At 40.0% G+C, this 26210-nt stretch overlaps 1 protein-coding gene and 1 non-coding gene across 3 annotated transcripts in view; both read right to left on the bottom strand.

Moving 5' to 3' along the window:
* The window catches only part of RLF (RLF zinc finger), a 91291-nt gene extending 65803 nt beyond the window's left edge, over window positions 1-25488 (bottom strand). For both annotated transcript variants that reach the window (XM_035250967.2, XM_078331337.1), the window contains exon 1: window positions 25239-25488. In XM_035250967.2, the coding sequence (XP_035106858.1) occupies window positions 25239-25475 (237 nt within the window). In that variant the 5' untranslated portion in view covers window positions 25476-25488. The remainder of the gene's footprint in view (window positions 1-25238) is intronic.
* LOC118143348 (U6 spliceosomal RNA) lies at window positions 8930-9032 on the bottom strand. The gene has a single exon (XR_004727575.1). It is a non-coding gene; the product is annotated as a U6 spliceosomal RNA (small nuclear RNA).
* Window positions 25489-26210: the final 722 nt, after the last annotated feature.

Below are 26210 nucleotides of genomic sequence, written 5' to 3'. Positions count from 1 at the left end.
AGTGTTATATTTATATTTTTATACTAGCTGCATATGCTTAACAAAATAAACATTTATTTTTTATAAAGTTTATTTAAAAATTAACATATAGGCCAAATGCCAATTTATTGGGTTACAATGATGGAGAGAGTCCTCTTACCACCTATTCCTCATAATGTGGCACCTGAGAAGTTATCTGGTAAGTATGGAATCTAAACCAAAAGAAAATGAAACCACAATAAAGCCTGATAAATTATGTGTGTCCTATCACTAAGAATTTGTTCAAATGATGGTGGAAAGCTGGCTTATGTTCTCCCCAGACAGTGTTGAAAAATCACTGCCAAATTCATGTTTGGGGGCCCTCCTTCTGGGTTCCATGGAGTTTTCTCTCTTGTTCATATATTTCTTTCTTCTCACAGCTGATTAGGTTTTGCCTATGCTTAATTGGTGTATCTAGTTAAGCCCTTAATTATGTATTATAGCCTAACATAAGCAGGATATAGCCATTTTCTCCCTGGAATACTCATACTATCTGACTGGGCTAGGGAGTTCCTAATAGGCTTTTGGTTGGGGATGCTTCTATAGGCAAGTCTTATTTTCAGAAGATAGCTTTAACTTGAGTAAAATATATCTTATCTGAATTCATTACCCCAGAATAATCTCTTCAAAGATTGCTAACTTCTTGTCTTGGATTTTTCTGCCTAAAGAACTACAAATAGTTAGAATAGCAGCATAGAATTCTGCTGGATTTTCTGCACTTTAGTTTTCACATGAATGTTCCCTGTATGAGTTCTGGTAACTGTTAGCATCATCTTGATTACTTTAAAATTTAAAAAAAATCTTACAAGGAAATATACCATAGACCATTATACCATATACAGTAAAAGTTATCTTAACTAATATATTGCATTACCTGATCTTTGCATACCTAAATCATTACAGTCAGTTGAGCTATTTTTAGTGTACCCACCTACTCAATTAAGTATCTTGCTACTTGATCACAGTCACTTTAGAAAAATGGGCTTCTGTAATTTCAAAAGAGCATCATCATGTCACCATTTAACTAAATCCCTAATTTTAATAAAATGAAAACACTGAGTAAGATTGTAAAACTGACCCCTAAGCAATCCTGCTTCCCAGCTCAATTAGTAGAGAGAGATGCAGAATAGATGTCTGTTAAATAAATAAGATTTCACCTAATCTCCCTTAAGAAATTTATTAAAATCTATGTTACAAAAAAATTCTGGTTTAGGTCAGTAAGTTACTTACTGTCTGCATTGGCTAATCTAAGAACCAGGGAGTTTCAAAAATTTCTATTTAGTGCCAGATTTTATGTTCCTTAAAGTCAGACATTATGTCTTATCAATCTTTATAGGCTTACTACTCCTCTACCCACTTCCACACCCACAGGACATTCTCAAGTCTCACTAAATGTCTGCTGAACACGTTCACCACTTTACTCATTTGACAAATATTTTTCAATAGATTATCACACATAAAGTGCTAGATGCGGGGGATAGGGGAGACATGGTGCCTATCCTCACAGAGCTTTCAGAATGAGTCAATACAACATGATGGCTGAAACCACACATGCAAATTAACCAACTGCTAACTAAAGCGTGCAAAGAGAAGGACCTGGTGCATACAGATGGGGTTAGCTTTTCCACAATCCACCTGCCCACTTAGAATGCTCTTGCTACCAATCTAATAACTTCTGACAGACATTCCACTAAGACTTCCACAAGTTACACAAATTTCAAAGATTCAATACTCTATGGAACTTCCAGTTTGCTCTATACTAATTTGCATTTTTTATATTCCTAAATCTTTACCCCCTCACGTATTGGTCAAATTAAGTAGTGAGATTTCTTGACACACCCAGTATAAGCATAGTCTGGGCATGTGAAGAATCGCTGGAATAATCAATCATCTTCATTATCACTTTTGTTTGTTTGTTTTTGAGACAGTCTCACTCTATAACCTCTGGTTGATCCCACTTCAGCCTCCCAAGTAGCTGGGACTACAGGTGTGAACCACTGTGGCTGGCCAGGTTTTTTTTTTTTTTTTTTTTTAAATGGAATCTTACCCTGTTGACCAGGCTGAGGTGCAGTGGTGCAATCTCAGCTTACTGCAACCCTCACCTCCCAGGTTCAAGCGGACCCTCCCACTTCAGGCTCCCCAGCAGCTGGAATCACAACTGTGTGCCACCAGACCTGGCTAATTTTTCTGTTTTTAGTATTTTTTTTTAAATGCAAGATTAGGTTGAAAGGGTGACAGCCATCCTGTTATTTGGAATGGCTGTCATCCTTTCAACCTAATCATGCATTAAAAAAACTGGGCCAGGTGAGGTGGCTCACACCTGTAATCCCAGCACTCTGGGAGGCCGAATAGGGCAGATCACTTGAGGTTAGGAGTTCAAGACCAGCCTGGCCAACATGCTGAAACCCCATCTCTACTAAAACACAAAAAATTAGCTGAACATGGCGGTGCATGCCTGTAATCCCAGCTACTTGGTAGGCTGAGGCTGGAGAATTGCTTGAACCTGGCTAGAATTCAGTGGTTCGATCACAGCTCGGTGTAACCTCAACCTCCTAGGCTCAAGTGATCATCTCTCCCACCCACCTCAGCCTCCTGCATAGCTGGGACTGGAGATGTGCATCACCATGCCCAGCCAATTTAAAAATTTTTTTGTAGGAACAGGGTCTTTTTGTTGCCCAGTCTGGTCTCAAATTCCTGGGCCTCAAGTGATCCTCCCACCTTGGCCTCTCAATGTGCTGGGATTACAGGTGTGAGCCACTGTACTCAGCCATGGTCTCTTATTTCTCTTTAGGAACTTAATTCACAACCAAAGAGAAAAGGGGCAATAAATGATAAAGATGATCTCCTCAGGTTCATTCTAAAGAGATCAAATTAATGGACTCTTTCTTTTGTTTCAGTAAACTCACTTACTCCACAAATACCTACTATTGTAGCAGCACTGTGCTGGGAAGTAAGGATGGAGACTCTATTCCTTCAAAGGCTATATATACGAAGGGGTCAAATATATACGTAAAAAACTAGACCACTTAGGCACCATATTTGACTATTGTAAACATTCTTATTGAGGTCCTCTTATTCATATCCCAAGCAGATTACCCTCAGATTATTCTCTCAAGTTCTTGCTAGCTGTATACCTCAACTGCCTATATTACATATTTCCATCTGGATGTCCTATTCAAATCTCAAACTTAGCATGTCCAAACCCAAACATCTTCCCAGCAAATATGTATGCTCTTCCTCCTATGTTCCATCTGTCTCCTTTCAGGAGCCAGAGCTAAAAAACTATCTTTGAAACCACCACACCAAAGTTTGTTGATTCTATCTCAGAAATATCTTTGTCTCCTGTCTCTATGCTTTATCTCTGTAACCACTGACCTAAAATAGGTCCCCAATATCCCTCATCTAGACTGCTATAATGGTTCACTTCTCTAGGCTAAATAACCTCCAGTTCTCTATATGTGTTATAAATCGCAATATGTCTGTATGTTAAAATTAATGTCCAAGGGGAAAATGACTAGAAGACATTGACTAAAATGCTTATGTGGTTAGCATTAAGGCAGTAATAGGAATATGAGCAATTTTTGTTATCGTCATACTTTTCTAAACTTCTCAAGTTTCTTTAATAAGCATGACTACATTTTCAAAGGAAAAAAAAAATCTCCCCTCACCCTCAATTCCTTCTATGTTTCTCACTACATGGTTTCAAAGAGCTTAGTAGCATCCTGATTATTCTTTCAAACTATCAAGAAAGGAGAATTTCTTTCAGGATGGTCACATTTAATGCAAAGGATAAATTCCAATTTAAATTTCACATTAGGACTAACTTTCCTAATGAAATAATGGTAGTTATATTTATTGAGCACACAGTATGGGTTAGGCACTTCCTAAGAGCTTCACAGGCCACTAAACTCATTTATTATGCACAACTTCATAAGCTAGGTGATTTATTATCAGCCCATTTTAAAAATGAGGATCCACTGTCAAGTTGTCTTTTGGGGAATTTTGTTTTTTTTTTAATGAGGAAACATGAGAGATTGAGCTATTTGGCCAAAGTCATCCAATAGGTAAGTGTTGGATTCAGGATTTGAACTAGAGCCATCTGGCTTCTCAGCCCACACTTAATCACCATGCTTTCTTTATGCCTTTTCACAATTCAACTATTTTAAGTGTGCTTTTAAATTGTGCCCCCTCACCCGCAGCATCAGCTTTAATACTTTGCAGCAAGTTGTGTCATGGTCATCATCTGGCCTTCTTCCAGAGTTTACAATATTTAACTTCTATTCTAAAGTGACTGCTTCTGGGGAATGTTTTCCAGCAATGGCACTGACAGATATCCTGTACTTCAGAATGGTGGTGGGTCACACAAAACTGACAAAATATAGCTAATGTTTATTTTTAAAGCTGTATGTGCTATGGCAATAGGAAGTTACATGTTTTCTAATAGAGAGGGGTTTGAATTATTTCAAATTTTGCACATAAAGCAAGAAACCTCGACATAAATTTTTCAACATGTGAAATTCCCAGAATTATACATTTCAGTAAAATGTCACTGCACTACAAGAGGTAGACTTCCAGGAGAGGGCAGCACTTGAGATGGATCTCTGAAGTATGAGCAAAAGTGAGGGAAGAGGACTCCAAAGACAGAACTTGAAAAAACTCAGAAAAGATGAACAGACAACTAGATGACTAGAACAGATGGGAGTAAATAGTGAAGAGACTTAAATGTCAGTAATGAGGAAGCACCTCTTGATGGAGGTTTCCCATCAAGAGACTAAGCTGAGTGAGATGAAATGAAACGGGGCGAGAACAGCTGGCTGCTTACAATGAGAAAGTTAAGTGGCTAGAGTAAATTACACCACCTAAATCTTTAACATATGCTGCCACTATGCTCCTGCCTCATTTTCTATATTGGTTATCAGTGGTTTTTCAAGGCCAGAAATATGACTGACTTATTACTCTATCTAAAGTTTTTTCACTCATTGTGATTAAATTTCACTGGATTCAGTCCATCAATCTCAGCCTACTAAGATTATTTTTAGATACTGATTCTGCCACTAGATTTAACTCTGCTTTCTAGTTTCATTTTTAAAAAATGTCTTTTGCTGTTTTGTCATAAAAGTAACATAACATTGTTAAATATATATGTAAAAACAAAAATTTAATAACCCATAATACCACCACCCAGAAACAGACCACCAGTAACAGGCAACACATTAAGCTTGAGGGTTTTTTTAAATGCCTAAACCGAACATTTTAATAGAATCATGCTATATATCTTTCCATTTATTGTAAAGTTTTCTTCAATGTCAGTATTTTTATGGCTGCCCAACTTTGTGTGAATATAATTTATTACCCAATTCTTTATTTATAGACATAATGGCTTCTAACTTTGCACTATTATTATAATATTAAGATGAGCACCCCATAACACTAAAATGAGCACTCCTTATATCTAAGTTTTCCCAGGTATCCATGACAAATTTCTTAAAAAAATGTCCTATAAATGGAATTGCTGGGTGCATAATTTTTAAGGCTTTACATAGTGTCAAATTCTGCTCCAGGACATTTGTTCCAATGGACATTCCTATTATTGGTGTTAGAGAGTGACAGACTGAGGAACGGTAACAATTATTAGGTATTATAATTTTAATATAATTTTTGAGGATCAGCTTAATAGAATACAATAGTTTGGTTATTCAATTTACATTCTTTTCATCACTGTTGCAGTTCAATAATATTTTTCATATATTCCTTTAATGATCTAATCTTAAAATCTAATTACTACAGCTATCCATACAGACCAATGGAATCTAATAGAAAAAACAAGAAATAAATCCTTGTATATGTGATCAAATGAAAATGATTTTCACCTAGGGTGCCAAGACCATTCAATGGGAAAAAGACAGCCTTTTCTTTTTTCTTTTCTTTTTTGAGATGGAGTCTTGTTCTGTTGCCCAGGCTGGAGTGCAGTGGTGCCACCTCAGCTCACTGCATCAGCGGCTCACTGCAAGCAACCTCCACCTCCCAGGTTCAAGAGATTCTCCTGCCTCACTCTCCCAAGTAGCTAGGACTACAGGCACAAGCCACCACGCCCAGCTAACTTTTGTATTTTTAGTAGAGATGGGGTTTCACCACATTGGCCAGGTTGGTTTCAAATTGGGCAGAAGACTTAAAAAGACATTTTTCCAAGGAAGATGTACAAATGGACAATAAGCACATGAAAAGACGTGAAACACCACTAATTAGGGAAATGTAAATCAAAATCGCAATGAGATATGCCTTCACACCCATTAGGATAATTATTATTTAAAATAAAAGAGGTCGGGCACAGTGGCTCACATCTGTAATCCCAGCACTTTGGAAGCCAGGACAGGTGAATCACTTGCGGTCAGGCGTTCGAGACCAGCCTGGCCAACATGGTGAAACCCCACCTCTACTGAAAAAAATACAAATATTAGCTGGGCATGGTGGCACATGCCTGTAGTTCCAGCTACTAGGCAGGCTGAGGCAGGAAAATCACTTGAACCCAGGAGGCAGAGGTTGCAATGAGCCAAGATCACACCACAGCACTCCAGCTTGGGTGACAGAGCAATACCCTGTATCAAAAAAAAAAAAAAGGAAAAGAACAAGCGTCAGCAATAGTGTGGAGAAACAGAACCCCTGTGCATTGCTGGTAGATATGTAAAACAGTGCAGTGGTTTGGAAAACGGTATGGTGTTTCCTCCAAAAATTAAACAGAAATGCCATACAATCCAACAATTTCATCTCTTGGTATATATCCTAAAGAAGTGATAGCAGGATCTTGAACAGATTATTTGTACACCCATGTTCATGCAGCATTATTTACAATAGTCAAAAGGTGAAAGAAACCCAAGCGACCATGAACAGATGAATGAACAAAAGTAGTATATCCACAAAACGAAATATTATTCAGTCTTAAAGGGGAAGAAAACTCTGACACATGATACAACATGAATATATCTTGAGGATACTATGTTAAGTGAAATATGGCGGTCACAACAAGACAAATACTGTACAATTTCATTTATATGGGGTACCTAGGAATAGTCAAATTCATAGAGACAGACAGTAGAATGACAGTTGCCAGAAGGTAATGAAAAAAGGGAATGGGCAGTTAGTATTTAATGGGTACATAGTTTCATTTTGGGAAGATGACAAAGTTCTAGAGATGGATGGATGAATGGAGTTGATGGTTGCACAACAATGTTAATGTACTTTATGCCACTAAATTGTAGACTCTGAAATGGTTAAGATTACAAATTCTATGTTATTATACTTTGCCACAATAAAAGTACCAAAAAAAACAAAAACAGTAGAGTTAACTTTAAGTCTTGAGATTTTAGATTAGAAATTTTCAAGAAACGGAAGTGGATAAGCATGCAAAAGGAAGACGCAGGGAGCAGGGAGGATAAATTCAAACTATCCTTCATTTCTGCACTAGCAAGCCATTATTACTAAAAGGACTGATTTACAATACTTCTTAAGTCTGGAGATTTTAAAGTTCAAGCTTTAACATGCTGGGTAAAAGTATTACAATTCTTAGGTAGTTGAGTAACAGGGAAATAACAGGCATCCTGGCTACAGTTTCAAATCTCTGCCCCATCAATTAATTACCAGATAACCACTCTGGGTCTCATTTCTGAAATCAGTCAACTGAAATTGACTATCCATTTTGTACTGGCATCCTACAAAATAGCTCTTTTAAATATGGTGGTAAAGGCTGGGTGCAGTGACTCACACCTGTAATCCTACCACTTTGGGAGGCTGAGGGGAGTAGATCACCCTAGGTCAGAGTTTGAGACCAGCCTGGCCAGCATGGCAGAACCCTGTCTCTATTAAAATTCCAAAAATTAGCCGGCATGGTGGCACAGGCCTGTAGTCCCAGCTACTCAGAAAGTCGAGGAAAGGGAATCGCTTGAACCCAGGATGTGGAGGCTGCAGTGAGCTGAGATCAAGCCAATTCACTCCAGCCTGGGCAGCAGAGCGAGACTCCATCTCAAAAAAAAAAGGTGGTTAAGTTGGATGCCAGTGACTCATGCCTGTAATCCCAGCACTTTGGGAGGCCAAAGCGGGAGGACTGCTTGAGCTCAGGAGTTTGAGACCAGCCTGGGCAATATATCAAGACCTCATCTCTGAAAAAAAAAAAAAAAAAAAAAACCCACAAAACAGAAAAAACCATAGCAAGATCCCATCTTTACTAATAATAATAATAATAATAATAATAAAACAAAGACAGTTTGGGGTTCAAACTATTTTTTCAAAATGGTGGTAAAGTACATATAAAATTTGCCATCTGAACCATTTTTAAGTATACACTTCTGTGGTATTAAGTATTCAGACTGTTGTGCTACCACTTGAATAGCTACCCACTGAACTGTCATCTTATGAAGCTGAAACTCTGAACTCATTAAAAAATAACTCCCCATTCTCCGCTCTTCAGCCCTTGGCAACCACTATTCTGTTTTGTGTCTCTATGTGCAATATAGGTTTCATAGTATTACATTTTGTTTGAAAATGCACCATAAGAGTGTGGGACTGGCATAAGAGCAGACAAATAGATCAATGAAACAGAACAAAATCCAAAATGAGACTCACATATGTATGGTTAATTTTCAATAAGGTGCAAAGGCAATTCAGTGGAGAAAGGATAGCTGTTTCCAAGAAATGGTGCTGCAATTTTTTAAAAATATCACTCATATATATGGCTATAGATATACCTATATAATACTATTATATATCCATCTATAGCTAAATATATGAGTGTTTTCATTTTTATTTTTTGTGAGCCAAAGTTTTTTTTTTTTAATTTTCTTTCTGAGCCAAAGATTTATCTGTTCATTTCTTGCATTTGAAGTACTCTTCAATCATCTCCTTGGTCTGAGACTCCCTGAAAAATATAGAATGCTTCAAGAATTTGCATGTCATCCTTACACAGGGGCCATCCTAATCTTCTCTGTATTGTTCCAATTTTAGTGTATGTGCTGCTGAAGCAAGCATGAGTGATTTTTTAAAAAAGTTCTTTAGATATACCTATATCTATATCTAAAAAACTTTCCATCCATCCCTCACACCATATATACAAATTAACTCCAAATGAATCATAGACCTAAATGTAAAACCTAAAACTATACAATCTGCAGAAGAAAACATAGCAGAACAACTTTGTGGTATTGGATTAGACAGATTTTTTTTTAGATATAACAGGAAAAGCACAATCTACAAAAGAAAAAGTTAATAAACTGAACTTTATTAAGATTAAGAATTTATGTGCTTAGAAATACACTGTTAAGGCTGGGTGCAGTGGCTCATGCCTATAATCCCAGCACTTTAGGAGGCCGAAGCAGGCAGATCACTTGAGGTTAGAAGTTCGAGACCAGCCTGGCCAACATGGCGAAACCCCATCTCACCTAAAAATACAAAAAATGGCCGTGTGTGGTGGTGAGCACCTGTTGCAAGCTCTTCAGGAGTCTGAGGCAGAACAACTGCCTGAACCTGGGAGGCAGAGGTTGCAGTAAGCCAAGATCACGCTACTGTACTTCAGCCTAGGCTACAAAATGAGACTCTGTCTCAAAATAAATAAATAAACAAAATTTCAAAAATAAATAAAAAAGAAAGAAATACACTATTAAGAGAATAATAAAGAGAAGGCACAACCTAGGGAGAAAATCTTTGCAAAGCATGTATCAGAAACACAAACACAACGCCTCTCAAAACTCAACAATAAGAAAACAATTATTTTTTAATAGCAAAGATTTGGACACTTTATCAAAGATATAAGTATGCCAAACAAGCATATGAAAAGATGTGTGACAAAAGTCATTGGGATTAGGCTGTGGCTCACACGTGTAACCCCAGCATTTTGGGAGGCCAAGGCAGGAGGATTGTTTGAGACCAGCAGTTTGAGACCAACCTGGACAACATGATGAAATCACACCTCTACAAAAAACACACAAAAAATTAGCCAGGTGTGGTGATGCAACCCTATGGTCCCAGCAATTCAGGAGGCTGTGGTGGGAGAAGCACCTAAGACTGGGAGGCAGAGGCTGCAGTGAGCCAAGATCACACCACTGCAGCCCCGGTGACAGAGTAAGACCCTGTCTCAAAATTTTAAAAAGTCATTAGGGAAATGCAAATTAGAATCACAATGATCTAACAGTGATTTTAGAGTGGCTAAAATGAAAAAAAATACTGGCCACACCAAGTGTTGGTAAGGAGGTAGAAAACTAGAACTCTCATACACTGATGATGTGAATGTAAAATATTACTACTCTGGAAAATCTGTCAGGTGACCCAGTCATTCCACCTAGGTATTTACCCAAAAGAAAAGAAAAAGCATTTGTCCACACAAAGACTTACACACAAAATGTCCATAGCAGCTTGATTTGTAGTAGCCAAAAACTAGAAACAATCCCAATGTCTATCAATAGGTAAATAAACAAATCATGATATATCCATACAATAAATACTCATCAATAAGAGACTATATGATTATAGGATTTATATAAAATTATTAAAAATGCAATCTAATTTATAGAGACAGCATATCTCTATAAAGTGGGGATGGAAGGGTATGTATACAAAAGGAGGGTAAGAAAGGGAATACAAAGCAATAGGAAGAAACTTCTAGGAATGATAGATATCATCATAATCTTGATGGTTTCATGGATTTCAAGATATGCCAAATCTCGCCAAATCTCACCAAATTGTACATTTTTCATTTTTTGAGATGGGGTCTTGTTCTGTTGCCCAGGATGGAGTGCAGTTTTGCAATCTTGGCTCACTCCAACCTTGGCTTCCCAGGTTCAAGAAATCCTCCTGCCTCAGCCTCCCGAGTAGAATGAGAATTTTTTTTTTTTTTTGAGTCAAAGTCTCACTCTGTTGCCCAGGCTTGACTGCAACAGCACAATCTTGGCTCATTGCAACCTCCACCTCCCGGGTTCAAGCAATTCTCCTGCCTCAGCCTCCAGAGTAGCTGGGATTACAGGCACCCATCACCACGCCCAGCTGATTTTTGTATTTTTAGTAGAGACAGGGTTTCACCATATTGGTCAGGCTGGTCTCTTGGCCAGGCTTGTCTTGAATTTCTGACCTCGTGATCCACCTGCCTCGGCCTCCCAAAGTGCTAGGATTACAGGCGTGAGCCACCATGCCCAGCCAGAATGAGAATTTTAAGTGAAATCTCCTAAACTCAAATCTACATATATGTTCTCCATTTCACATAACAATAAAAGACAAGATTGATCCAGATGTGATGTTTAATCCACATTTACTATTAGAACTTTATGGGATCATCTGCTCTAGATTTAACTTTTCTTCCCCTCAGGACAGTCTTGGTTCTCCTGCTCAGGCTGGAATGCAGTGGCACAAAGGAAGCTCACTGTAACCTCAAACTCATCAGTTCAAGGGATTTCCTGCCTCAGCCTCCCAAATAGCTAGGACTCTAGGTTCCCACTACAATGCCCAACTAACTTTTAAAAAGTTTTTGTAGAGACAAGGTCTCAATACGTTGCCCAGTCTTGGTTCTGAACTCATGGCTTCAAGAGCTCTTCTCACCTTGGCCTCCCAAAGCACCAGGATTATAGGTGCGAGCCACTGTGCTTCGCCCTTGATTTATCATTTTCATCGACAAAGTCCTTTAAAGGCTGAAATCAGGCTAGGCACAGTGGCTCACGCCTGTAATCCCAGCACTTGGGAGACCAACGCGGGTAGATTACGAGGGCAGAGTTTAAGACCAGCCTGACCAACATGAGGAAACCCCGTCTCTATTAAAAAAAAAAAGAAAAAGAAACCAAGATTTCACTACAAAGGAAAAAGCCAAATAAAGACAGCGAGCATAACTAATGCAAATACTTTGAGTTCTAATCAGTAGTTTCCACTGGGATGGGCATTTATCCTAGAGGGGCAAATGATAATCCATCAGGTAGCAGGAATATATTATTAATACTTATATAGAAATGAGTTTTTTTTTAATCTCACCCCTTTTATGTATTTCTGTGTCTGTTTTATACAATATATAGGTATGGTACAAATAAAACATATTTGTAAAAAGATATTAATTTACTTTGATAAGAATATATAAGACAAATGTTTGGAGATGACTTCGAAAATAAATCTCTAGCAACTGAGCGCAGTGGCTCACGCCAGTAATCCCAGCACTTTGGGAGGCTGAGGAGGGCAGATCACCTGAGGTCAGGAGTTCGAGACCAGCCTGGCCAACATGGCGAAACCCTTTCTCTACTTAAGTACAAAAATTAGCCAGGCACAGTGGCGAGCGCCTGTAATCCCAGCTATTCAAGAGAGTGAGGCAGGAGAATCACTTGAACCCAGGAGGTGGAGGTTGCAGTGAGCCGAGATCGCACCACTGCACTCCAGCCTGGGTGACAAAAAAAAAAATCTTTAGCAAACATTTTTCAATAGAATTATATAATTTTGGAGCAGAATCAAACCTTAAAGAGCATCTCATTTAGACAGTAATATAAGGCCCCTTGCAAATAAGATGATATGCCTCAAGGTCATACTTCCATTTGGTTACTGTATTTGAAAACATAAAGGTCACAATATGGATTAACAAACTGATTGGAGAGCGATCCAAGATGGCTGATTGCTAACATCTCAGGATTGCAGCTCCCAGTGAAAGCGCAGAGAACGAGAGGACGCCACATTTTCAGACAAATTTTTGTCGCTCACGGAGCAGAAGATTCCCAGTGGAGGAGCCCCACGGGTCGCCAGCGCAACTCTTGTGGCCAGTGCAGCGGTTTTGCCGGCACCTCGGTGCGGCAGCTCTTGGTGCAGAGTAAACGGGACTGGTTCACCTTCTTACCTACGTTTGGAGCTCCAGGAAGGCAGAGTCACCTATTACGGACTCAAGAAGGAAGCCAGACTGGAGATTCCCGGGCAGAAAAGCACCATCAGTCTTAACGCCGCTGTTTTGGCCGGCGCAGTGGGTTGCTCAAATTTCGGCCCTGGGTATTAACAACTTGGACGTCCACTCAAAGACCTAATTTGAAAGTTGGTAATTACAAAGATGACAGGTGGATAAATTTACAATGATGGGAAGAAACCAGCGTAAAAAGGCTGAGAATACTCAAAATCAGAATGCCTCTCCCTCTAAAGAGGATCACAGTTCCTCATCAACAAGGGAACAAGGCTTGATGGAGAACGAGCGCATCCCATTAACAGAATCAGGCTTCAGAAGATGGATAATAAGAAACTTCTGGGAGTTAAAAGAACATGTTGTAGCCCAATGTAAAGAAACTAAGAACTTTGAAAAAAGATTTGACAAAATCCTAATGAGAATAGACAACTTAGAGAGGAATATAAGTGAATTAATGGAACTGAAGAATACAATACAGGAACTCCAAGAAGTATGCACAGGTTTAAACACTCGAGTAGAAGAAAGGATATCAGAGGTCAAAGTCCAACTTAATGAAATAAAATGAGAAGACAAGATTGGAGAACAAAGGATAAAACGGAATGAGCAAAGTCTCCCAAGAAATGTGGGACTATGTGAAAAGACCAAATTTACGTTTGATAGGTGTACCTGAATGTGATGGAGAGAAGGAATCCAAGCTGGAAAATATTCTTCAGGATATTATTCAGGAAAATTTTCCTAACCTAGCAAAGCAGGACAATATTCAACCCCAGGTAATACAGAGAACACCACAAAGATATTCCTCAAGAAGAGCAACCCCAAGGCACATAATCGTTAGATTCACCAGGGTTGAAACGAAGGAGAAAATACTAAGGGCAGCCAGAGAGAAAGGTCAGGTTACCCACAAAGGGAAGCCTATCAGACTTACAGCAGATCTCTCTCTCAGCAGAAACCCTACAAGCCAGAAGAGAGTGGGAGCCAATATTCAACATCCTTAAAGAACAGAACTTTCAGCCCAGAATTTCATATCCAGCCAAACTAAGCTTCACAACTGAAGGAAAAATAAAATCTTCTATGAACAAGCAAGTACTCTGAGATTTTATTACCACCAGGCCTGCTTTACAAGAGCTTCTGAAAGAAGCATTACACCAACCAGTATTAACCTTTCTAAAAATATACCAAAAAGTAAAGAGCATCAACATAAAGAAGAATTTACATCAACGAATGGATAAAACAGCCAGTTAACATCAAATGGCAGTAATCCTAAATTTAAATCGACAAGATAAAACCCAACGGTATGCTATATCCAGACCCACTTCACATGCAAGGATACACAAAGACTCAAAACAAAGGGATGGAGAAAGATTTACCAACCAAATGGAGAGCAAAAATAAATAAATAAACAGAAAGCGGGAGTTGCAATTCTCGTATCTGATAAAACAGATTTTAAAGCAACAAAGATATAGTGGTAAAAGGATCAATGCAACAATAAGAGCTAACGATCCTAACACCCAGATACATAGAGACTTAGACTCAATGAGACAGAAAATTAATAAGGATATCCAGGACTCAAACTCAGATCCGGAACAAGTAAACTTAATAAATATTTATAGAGCTCTCCACTTTAAATACACAAAATATACATTCTTATCAATACCACATCACACCTATTCATAGGTTTAAATGAAATATTGATTGGCCATTATTAATATCCATTTTTTGTAGAATAAAGCAACATTTCCGTTCTCTCTCTTTCTTTTTCTTCCTCTTTCTTCCTCTCCGTCACTCCTTTTTTTCTCTTTCCTTCTCTCAAAAAAAAGAAATCAACTTGTAGACCTCAGGATCCAGGTTGGCAATGTCTCTCTCACTGCCTGATTTCCTTCCTTCCCCTTCTCTCCCTCCCTTCTCTCCCTCCCTCCCTCCCTCTTTTCCTTCCTTCCTGCCTTCCTCCCTTCCTCCATCCCTCCCTTCCTACGGGAAAAAAACAAAAAACAAAAAAACAGACTGACTGACTAATTGACGGAGTCTTGCTCTGTTGCCACTTTGGAGTGTAGTGGGCCGATCTCTGCTCACTGCAATGTCCACCTCCTGGGTTTGCATGATTCTCCTGCCTCAGCTTCCTGAGTAACTGGAACTACCGGCATGTGCCACCATGCCCAGCTAATTTTTTTTTGTATTTTTAGTAGAGACAGGGTTTCACCATGTTGGCTAGGATGGTCTCAATCTCCTGACCTGGTGATCTGCCCACCTCAGCCTCCCAAAGTGCCAGGATTACAGGCACGAGCCACCTCAACCGGCCCTACTTATTTATCTTTTTGAGACGGAGTCTCACTTTGTCGCCTAGGCTGGAGTGCAGTGGTGCGATCTCGGCTCACCACAACCTCTGCCACCTGGGTTCAAGAGATTCTCCTGCCTCAGCATCCCGAGTAGCTGTTATTACCGGTGTTGCCAACTGTGCCTGGCTAATTTTTGTAGTTTTAGTAGAGATGGGGTTTCACCACCTTGGCCAGGCTGGTCTTGAACTCCTGACCTAGTGATCCACCCACCTCAGCCTCCCAAAGTGCTGTTATTGCAGGCATAAGCCACTGCACCCAGCCAGATCACAATATTTTTTAAAGTTAGCTAATGGAAAGCACTGTGGTCTTTCTAGTTATTCAGCTATGATTTAGTCTTCCAGAGTCTAAAAGCATTGATTATAAGAGATCAATAAATGATCAATAAATGACTACACTGACAAACCTCTCATAGAGCCACAATCAATCACGAAAGTGTATCACACATTCCAACGGCTTCAGGTTACGCTATAGCTCTAACTGTAATTCTCTGGACATGTTATGCTTCATGAGAACCTCAAAGAGACCTGAAATCTCAAGATTACATGATCAGCCTGGCACAGTGGCACACACCTACAATTCCAGCACTTTGGAAGGCCAAGGTGGGCAGATCACTTGAGGCCAGAAGTTTGAGACCAGCCTGGTCAACATAGCAAAACCCCATCTCTACTAAAAGTACAAAGAATTAGCTGGGTGTGGTAGCACACACCTGTAATCCCAGCTACTCGGGAGGCTGAGGCATGAAAATCTCTTGAATCCAAGAAGCAGAGGTTGCAGTGAGCAGAGATTGTGACACTGCACTCTAACTTAAGCGGCAGAGTGAAACTCAGTCTCAAAAAAAAAAAAAAAGTGAGTTTATACGGTTCATTCACTATCTAATTCGTCTATTTGTAAATCTTGTTTTAAGTTTCTAGAATGAGCATCCACTAGTTTTGAGTCAGGAAAACTAAAATATTTGTTTGTTTCATTACTTTAGGATACCTTATGTATTTTAAACATATATCTGGAAAAAAGCAATGGAATCACAAAAATATGCCTATTTTATAAAATTATGTGTCACAAAAATGCAATTCCCAAGCAAGGATATACATTTTATCATATCCAGTAACAATTCTTATAACAAATGTCCACATTAATATGAAATTGTTGTGCTAGCTAATGTGACACACTCAGGTTATTTCCTTGGGTGTAATATTGAGAAATCAGGCTGGGAGTGGAGGCTCACACCTCTAATCCCAGTGCCTTGGGAGGTTTAAGTGGGAGGATCACCTAAGGTCTCAAGTTCAATACCAGCCTGGGCAACACAGTGAGACCCTGTCTCTACAAAAATTATTTTTAAATTAGCTGGGTACTGTGGCATGTACCCGTAGTCCTAGATATTTGATAGGCTGGGGTGGGAAGATCACTTGAGCCTAAGAGTTTGAAGTTATAGTAAGCTACGATTGCACTACTGCACTCCAACCTGGGCAAGAAAGAGCCTGTCCTCTAAATTAAAAAAAAAAATCCATCAGATCAAATGTTAGCACCATAAGTTGCTAGATCCAAATAGTAATAATAATATTCATGACAAGAATGGTACTCAAAAAGACAGTAATCAGACCTGGCACAAAAGTGAAGAGAAACAAACAAATAAATACATTAGTAATCCCTGGCTAGCTACATTGCAGCAAAACAAGTAAACCTGTAAGAATAAACCTTGACTCAAGATATGCCTGAAATATGATTCATTCTCAACTTTCCCCAAATTATAATACACTAAAATATTTTTCATATGTAACTATACACATAATTTAATCCCTGCAAAAACTTTGGAGGGGAAATTTTTTCATAAGAAGCTCAGCTGGTTTTACTAATAAATTTTAGCAAGTAGGCTAAATGCAGAATCCACAAATTGCGAGAACCAACTGTATATTCAAAGAACTGAAGGAAACATGCCTAAAGAATTAAGGAGGCGAGTTGAGGTGGTACACACCTATAATACCAGCACTTTAGGAGGCTGAGGAGGGAGGATCACTTGAGCTCAACAGTTTGAAACCAGCTTGGGCAACGTGATGAAACCCCATCTCTACAAAATACGAAAATTAGCAGGGCGTGGTGGTGTGCCTGTAGCCCCAGCTACTAGAGAGTCTGGGTTGGGAGGAATGCCTAAGCCTGGGAGGTTGAGGCTAACAAAGCTACAGTGAGCTGTGATTGCACCACTGCACTCCAGTCTTGAGTAAAAGAGCAAGACCCTATCTCAGAAAAAAACAAACAAACGTACATACACACACACACACACACACACACCCCCAAATAAAGAGCTCACAATCATATTTTAGGCTAAAACTAAAACTCAGTGGCAGGCAGAAAGACAAGGCAACCACCTCTTCACCTTTACTATAGTAAAAAAAAAAAAAAAAAGCATGGAGTTCTTGAGCTGAGAAAGGCTTTAGAATATGGCAAAATGTTTCAGATTTGGTAAGTTTGGCAAATCCTACACAATACCTAATGTCTCTCTTGGAAATTCACAATGATATTTTTTCTTTTTTTGAGATAGAGTCTCACTCTGTCACCCAGGCTGGAGTGCAATGGTGTGATCTTGGCTCACCACAACATCCAACTCCTGGGTTGGAGCAATTCTACCACTTCAGCCTCCTGAGTAGCTGGAATTACAAGCATGTGCCACCATGCCTGGCTAATTTTTGTATTTTTAACAGAGATGGAGTTTCTCCACATTGATTAGGCTGGTCTCAAACTTCCAACCTCAGATGATCCGCCCGCCTTGGCCTTCCAAAGTGCTGGGATTATAGGCGTGAGCCACCTTGCATGGCCAAAACATATTATTTATACAAAATTTAATGCATTTTATGTGAAATATTTTATTATATAATAAAAATGAAGTTCTCTTAGGTGATCAAGATACAAAGAACAATAAGGTGTGGTCCCTGCTGGGAAACAGGATAAACTGGTTGACAAAAAATGTCTCCTTTCTTCTTGGTCAGGCGCAGTAGCTCACACCTATAATCCCAGCACTTTGGGAGGCGAAGGTAGGCAGATCACTTGAGGCCAGAAGTTCAAGACCAGCCTGGCCAATATGGCGAAACCCTGTCTCTACTAAAAATACAAAAATTAGCTGGGCATGGTGGCACACACCTGTAGTTCCAGCCACTCTGAAGGCTGAGGCACGAGAATCTTTCAACCCAGGAGGCGGAGGTTGCAGTAGGCTGAGATCTTACCACTACACTCCAGCCTGGGCAACAGAGCCAGACTGTCTCAAAAAAAAAAATTATCTTTCTATCTATTCATTATTTATTGAGATAAGGTCACACTCTGTCGCCCAAGCTAGAGTACAATGGCACAAATATGGCTTACTGCAGGCTCAACCTCCGGGACTCAAGCGATCCTCCTGGGCTCAAGCAATCCTCCTGCCTCAGCCTCCTGAGTAGCTGGAATCACAAGTATATGCTACCACATCTGGCTAATTTTAAAGTTTTTTTGTAGTGACAAGGTCTCACCATGTTGCCCAGGCTGTTCTTGAACTTCTGGGCTCAGGTGATCCTCTCACTTTGGCCTCCCAAAGTGCTGGCTGGGATTATAGGCATGAGCCACCGCAGCTGGCAAAGTGTCCCTAATTCTTGATAAAGACAGTTAAGACTTGCTTATTACCCTAAAAATTCTAGGGGGAGACACAGGAAAGGGAGGAGATAAAGATCAACAAATATTTAGTGAGTACCCATTGAATTTTAGAGACTAGGCACTAGGTAAATAAAAGCCAACACCTTCATGGCATTTATATGCCAGTTGGGGAGATTGACATATCAGATTAATAGTGATCTGAAGAAAAATAAAGCAGTATTTAAGGAGGTGGAAGGCAATGGGAAAGTGCTATTTTAGACAAGACAGTCAAAGGTCACTGGGAATGGTGACAAGTGTCTAGACCTGAATGAAAATAAAATACGTTTTAGCCTTTGCAGTCTTATAGTAAGTTGTGCTTTCTATTCCGCTTATTTTTTATTTTATTTTATTTTTTTAAGAGACAGGGTTTCTTCATATTTGGTCAGGCTGGTCTCGAATTCCCAACCTCAGATGATCTGCCTGCCGTGGCCTCCCAAAGTGCTGAGATTACAGGCGTTGAGCCACCACACCCAGCCTCTATTCTGTTTTTATCAACACAGTTCAGAAGAGTATGATCCACGGAAGAAACAGAAACCACTAGAGGCCACAGTACACAGTAAGAGACAAGACGGTACCACAGTAAATGACAGCAACCAAAGTTTTCACTGCTCCACGGGTCACATTTACACTATGTTTTTGCCACATACATTACAAAGCTAGCTTTTGCTATGATAACTACTTGTCACATAGTTTCTATTTAGACATCACTAAAAAGAAGGCAGCACAAGAAGAGAAGCTAATGCATTAAAAACTTCTTGAAATAGATGAAAGAGGTAAGGCTCCAGAGGCTTTGTGGCCATCAACCTCAAGGTAAGGAGACTATTATCCCCATCTTGACATCTCCAAACTATCATCCTATTAGGTGGCTAACTCTTCCTCAATACTAGGCCTCTCATTTTCTCTCTGCATCAATGCTATTCCTCACTGGACACATGTAAATATTTACATTATTATATAAATGCAGGCTTAAGTTGATAAATAATGTCTCCAAGAAATGGCCAAAAGCTCCTATCCTGTTCCTTTATAGTAATTTCTCATGGTCAAATTATTTTTTACATACTAGATTTTACATTAGGTGTTCCCCCTAAAGTACTGTTTTAAGTGTATCTCATGAGTGTATCATGAAATCCCTACAGTACAATTGATATAACAAATTAGTTTTGTGTGCCAGGCATTGTACCAATTGCTAGGTACTAAGTATACAAAAAAGAATAAACAAGATCCCTGTTCCTGTTGACTTAGAAGTCAATACAAAATATAAACATGGAAACAAATATTTAGGCACCATGTTTATATACAAGAAGCTAATAGAGCCGGGAGCGGTGGCTCACGCCTGTAATCCCAGCACTTTGGGAGGCTAAGGCGGGTGGATCATGAGGTCAAGAGATCAGGACCATCCTGGTCAACACGGTGAAACCCCGTCTCTACTAAAAGTACAAAACTTAGCTGGGCATGGTGGCGCATGCCTGTAATCCCAGCTACTCAGGAGGCTGAGGCAGGAGAATTGCCTGAACCCAGGAGGTGGAGGTTGTGGTGAGCCGAGATCGCGCCATTGCACTCCAGCCTGGGTAACGAGAGCGAAACTCCGTCTCAAGAAAAACAAGACGCTAATAGAATACATTGGTGAAAGAACCACCTAATTAATTCTGCCACTGAAATCAGAAAAAGATTCTGAAAGACCACAATATTTGAGCCAGGTCTTGAAGAATAAATAGGCAGATGGGGAAAGGAACATCCTGGTTTTTCAGGTAGAGTGAGAAATGGACACAGTGGTGAAGGTGGGATCAAACAAACTTTTTAAAATGAGACTGGAAAAATGGGAGTTGGTGGTCCAGATTATAAAGGCTTTGTATGCCAAGCTAGTAAGTTTGAACTTTATCTTGCCTTTGGGGGAAAAAAACCATTGAGGTATTTTAGGGAATAAAGTGACTAACAAGATTATATTCATAATTTAGAAAGAACACAAAGATGAACCATAGATAATGTCAGTGAGAAGACAAGTGATCAGTGAAGAGGTTGCTGCAACAGGAGAAAGTCTGAACATAGATAGTGACAGCAATAAAATTAAGAGTTAAAACTATAGGTATGAATAAAGGGTCAAAAAAAAGAAAAAATCCCAAACAAACAAGAGGACACCTATCTGATGAATCAGGAAAAGCTTCACAGAAAGGATGACATTTATATTGGGCTGTAAAGAAGGAAAATCTCCCATGCAGAAAATGAGAGAACAGTACAATGAAAAGGAAAGACATGACCTGAGATCTTGTTAACGTAGTTAATATGTTAACTGGATCTTGAAAAGTCAAATGAAAATTAAAATAATCTTTCCCAAAATAATGTACTTTGAAACTCACAGCCAAAATTCTCATCACAGGAATAACTGAAATCACACTTTGGTCCATGGACCGACTCCAAGTAAATAACTCCTGAAAATGAGTAAACAGTTGAACTCGGTGATGGGACTGACAAGGGGAGGACTGAAAAGCATGTTGAGACCAAGGCTGTGAAAACTTTTTACTACAAAACAAGAAATTTGGATAACACAGACAATTCTGGAGGTATTTTTTTTAAATAGAGATTTTCTATTAAGTCCTTACAACAATGAATTTGCATACAAAACATAAGTACTATTATCCATTTGCAAATAAGGTTTAAAGAAAATAATAAGATCACACAACTATTTCAATAGTGAAGCCAGTACATCCTATCTGACTCAGAGCCCTTGTACTCCATCACTAATCTACAAAAAAAGAAAATTTTTGTGTAGTACATACTTATTTTAACCATTAAAAATCTATGAAGTTGGGCCAGGTGTGGTGGCTCAAGCCTGTAATCCCAGCACTTTGGGAGGCCGAGGCGGGTGGATCACGAGGTCAAGAGATCGAGACCATCCTGGTCAACATGGTGAAACCCTGTATTTACTAAAAATACAAAAAACTAGCTGGGCATGGTGGTGCATGCCTGTAATCCCAGCTACTCAGGAGGCTGAGGTGGGAGAATTGCCTGAACCCAGGAGACAGAGGTTGTGGTGAGCCGAGATCGCGCCATTGCACTCCCGCCTGGGTAACGAGAGCGAAACACCATCTCAAAAAAAAAAAAAACTATGAAGTCACTGTTAGTTTTGAACCTAAAAGTGTCTCATATAAACATGGTTTATCATAAAATTATTTTGCCTAGTATTTTCAAAGTGTAATCATATAATCACCCAATAATTTCAATTTTGATAATGCAGTTTACTAAAAAAAAAAAATTTCAAATTTGGTGTTACAAATAGACACACCAGTTGGAAAACTTAAGGAATCTTGGTCCCCAAAATACACCAAAAACTTGAGAAGACATCATCAATTTTTCAGGAAAACAAAGAAAGACTGTTTTCTAAAGTTAATCTTATCCACACTGCCTGGCAGTGGTTTCAGAAAAGGAACTGAAGGAAAGAGAAAAAACAAACCACATCCCATAGTTACTTAATACAATTTTCACTAAATACAATTTGACCTAAGTATCATTTTCCTAGTAACTATTACTTTTAGAGTTTCATTTTATCGTCACAAACTTATGAAAATTGAAAATATGCCCAGCAGAAGACAAGCTTCTCTATTCACTCATATGTTAGTTTATTTCTTGATTTGGTGCAACTCCAAAGATAGAGCCATTTCTTTTAAGTGCTGCAAGAGTTGGAGAGAATATGGTCCCAGCATATTGCAAAAGGGATCTACGTGGTACAATCTAAGTCTCTAGGACAACATTTCTAACTAAATAACTGATGAAAATACATTTGTAGTATGAAGCATCCTATAAGCAAGGGTCAGGCCTTTATAATAATGTAAAAATACCTACTACCTATCTTTATATATTATGTGCTCCTCTCCTAGAGTGCAAGAATCCTGTCTTAGGTTCCCATCTTCAGAACTGTCACACAATCAGTGTTCCTTAAGTGACTGAACATATCTTTCTTATTCTTCCTTTCAGATGTGAAACCAAGAGCTTGTCAACAAAATGTATTGATGATGAAAATTTACCTGCTTCTTCATACAATTTTTCTGTATCTTGTCATGAAGGACACAGTTGATCTTATCTGTACTAGGAAAAATGTGTCAAAAATATGACAAATTTTGTGAAGACTTGTAAACAAACTTTCTATTCTACTGTTTGTATAAAGCATTATAAGGAGAGAAAGGTCAGAAAACAAGATATAGTTTTGCAGACATGGTTGCCCAAGGTTATTAGCTAAGAAGTGGTAAAGTCACAAGCAAGACCCAGTTAACTCCCAATCTCATGTGCTTTCTATTACAATACAGTGTTACAGGAATACCTGTTCTTAATTCATTTATTAGTCTAGAGAACATTTTTTGGAAAAATTGTAGGCAAAAAAAAAAAAAAAAAACTTCATAGAAAAGACTAATTACACATGCTTTCTTTTAAAAATTCTTCTGGGCCATCACATCTCTGATGTCACCAAGACTCAAAACATCAAAATATTACATTAAATAAAACTGCAATTGCATGCACTAGACATAAAGCAGAATACATATATGTGATCCTTTGACAAGCTTCATTCTGACTTATTACATTCATTCTTGTCATCTTTCCAAGGAGACAACTCAAGCTTAGAAGCCTTACCCAAAACCCACAGTGGTTTTCCTGCACCACCCCACTCCTTCAATTAGTTTCCCCTTCTCCATACCATTCTGGGTCCTTACCAATCTCTACCTCTGGCACTGCGATGCTTCCCCACTCCAGACCTTCACATAACTCATTTCCATTCTTGTAGCCCAGAGGCTCTACTATCTAAAGTGGCCTCTCCCAGTTACTTCTTCCTAAGCACATATTACAATTTATAATTAACCTTTTTACTTACTTTTGCTAGCAAATTGTCTTTCCCATCAGGCTATCCCATGAGGGCTCTCTCCACACCATTGTCTCTACAACACCTTCTTTTCCATCATTACCAAAACCACAATGGAAATACTGTCATTCCTACCACCTCCCATAAGTAAGATAATCAAGGCTAAGTGGTGTCTTATTCATGTTTCCCCAGCACTTGGTATAATCCCTGGCACCATCCTATAAAGTCAGTAAAATTTTGTAAAATAAATTACCTTACTAAACAAGGATGATTACTACTAAGGAAGCAGAGAACACCACCACATTAACATTTAATAGTACAGGGCAACGTTGCAAGTTGCACACACAAACACTGGAGTGGTACAATGTATGGAAAAGATTAGCACGGACAAAATTCCATTCAAAGAGATGAGGTGCTTTCTGCCTCGGCAGAGAGAGGGAAGAAGAGCAATCAAGCAAGCTAACTTTTATTCTACTCCGGACCAACAGAACAAATTGGCCACCAAAATTTTTATTGTAGAACGCCGCAATTTATTCAGCACACTCGACTACTTATTAAGACTCCAAGTACCAACATACTACGATTATTTTGCATTTTCTAATGTACAACAGATAAGGAGCAGAGGGGTACCTCTGAAACCTGACAGAACAAACATGGAAGTAGAAATAATAATAGCAAATAATTATATTCGTAAAAGACTTGAAAACATACAGAAAAATTTCAGAGTGGTCATGGAGACTAAACACAACACACCCATAAATATGTAATCACAGGTTAGGACCCACCATGGCACAGAAGTGATCATACGACTGTCAAAAGAGGCCACACTCTACATCTCTCTTCCCATCCTCTTCTACTCAAAGAGTCAGCCTTACTCTTGGTAGCACAATCGTCTCAAAGGAATACAGAAAAGACGAAAAAATGACTTAAACGTAAAAAAAAAAAAAGGCAAAAACCAAACAACCAACCAGCTCTGCAATCCCCCATGAGAAAGCACTAGACGCCTTTGGAGGCCAACTGTCATACCTTTTAGAAGCACAGAAGATGTTAACTCCAAAAATAAGTCTCTGGCCCCAACACACCTCTCTGGATTATTCAGAAAAATCCAGGTCTACCAGTTCGGAGACAGGCACTTCACTCAAAAAAGGATGTGCCGGCAGGGACAAGCAATCAATCCCTCAGGGGGCAGTGGCGCTCCAACCACCCGGCCAGGACACAGGCAACGGCGACAGGGCACAGCCCTTCCAGGGACCCGCCGGAACCCTCCGAGATCTCAGTAAGGCTCAGAGCAACCTGCCCGAACGGTGGCCAAAGTCGGGCAGTGGCGGAGGGGGGCGAGCGGTAGAGCTTCGGAGTTGGGCCTTCCCGGCCCGGGGGCGCGGCGAGTCACAGAGGTGGCGCCTTTCAGTCCGGACCCGGCTGCTGCAGAGGATCCAGGGCCTCTTTCCCTGACTTCCCCACCCCGCCGCCCTCATCCAGCCAGTCAGCCCCTCACCTGGCAAAAGCTCCGGCAGTAGTTCAAAGATGAAACCTCCGACACCTCTTGCTCCTTCAGCTCTGTCTCCAGCTGCCACAGACACGGCCGCAGTCCCGAGGCTCCCGGCGCTGGAGATGCGGGGCGATGACCCCGAACCATGGACTCGGTATTGGCTCCATCTCCGGCTCCCGCTACCGCTGGAGCCTCAGCCCCAGCCCCGGCGACAGCGGCGGCGTCTCCCTTTCCGTCCGCCATCTTCCCACGGCCCACCAGCGCGTAGGCAACCAAGCCACGTGACTCAGCCCTGGCCCCGCCCCCGGCCGCCCGCGCACGGTGACGCACTCCCTAGCGACACGGGCGCCAGCCTGATTCCGTCACACGGACTCCGGGTGCGCCTCCTTTCAGTGGCATACGCATCACCAGTCTTGACAACAGCCTAGCAACAACCGGCTAGAGGCTATGCCCACCTAGACTCCTTTGGGGTCATGGGATCACGGAGCCAGAAATGCCTGTAGAGCAATTTAGATATGAGGGGGACGACATTGGAACTGCGATCTGAAGGGACCAGAGGAAGATAGCCCTGAAAGAAACACAGAGAAAGGCATCTCTATTAGAAGGAAAATAAGCAAAGATTGTGAGGCCCAAATGAAGAGTAACATCAAGGGAACTTGGTTTATGATAAAGACGGCATTGTTTCCAAAAGGGAAATAAATAATTAGATTTTACCTCAAACCATATCCAAAAATAAAGCCGAGATGGATTAAAGACCTCAAAACATTTTCAGAAAGTGAAAATAGCTTTGTAATATCAAAAATAGGGAGGATTTTTTTTTTTTGAGATGGAGTTTCACTCTTGTTGCCCAGGCTAGAATGCAATGGCGAGATCTCGGCTCCCCTCAACCTCCGCCTCCCGGGTTCAAGCGGTTCTTCTGCCTCAGCCTTCCGAGTAGCTGGGATTACAGGCATGCGCCACCACATCTGGCTAATTTTG

Source organism: Callithrix jacchus, chromosome 7 (assembly GCF_049354715.1).
Source record: "Callithrix jacchus isolate 240 chromosome 7, calJac240_pri, whole genome shotgun sequence".
In the NCBI taxonomy this organism is placed as follows: domain Eukaryota; kingdom Metazoa; phylum Chordata; class Mammalia; order Primates; family Cebidae; genus Callithrix; species Callithrix jacchus.
The sequence above is the reverse complement of the archived record's forward strand: the minus strand, read 5'-3'. Positions and strand labels throughout refer to the sequence as shown.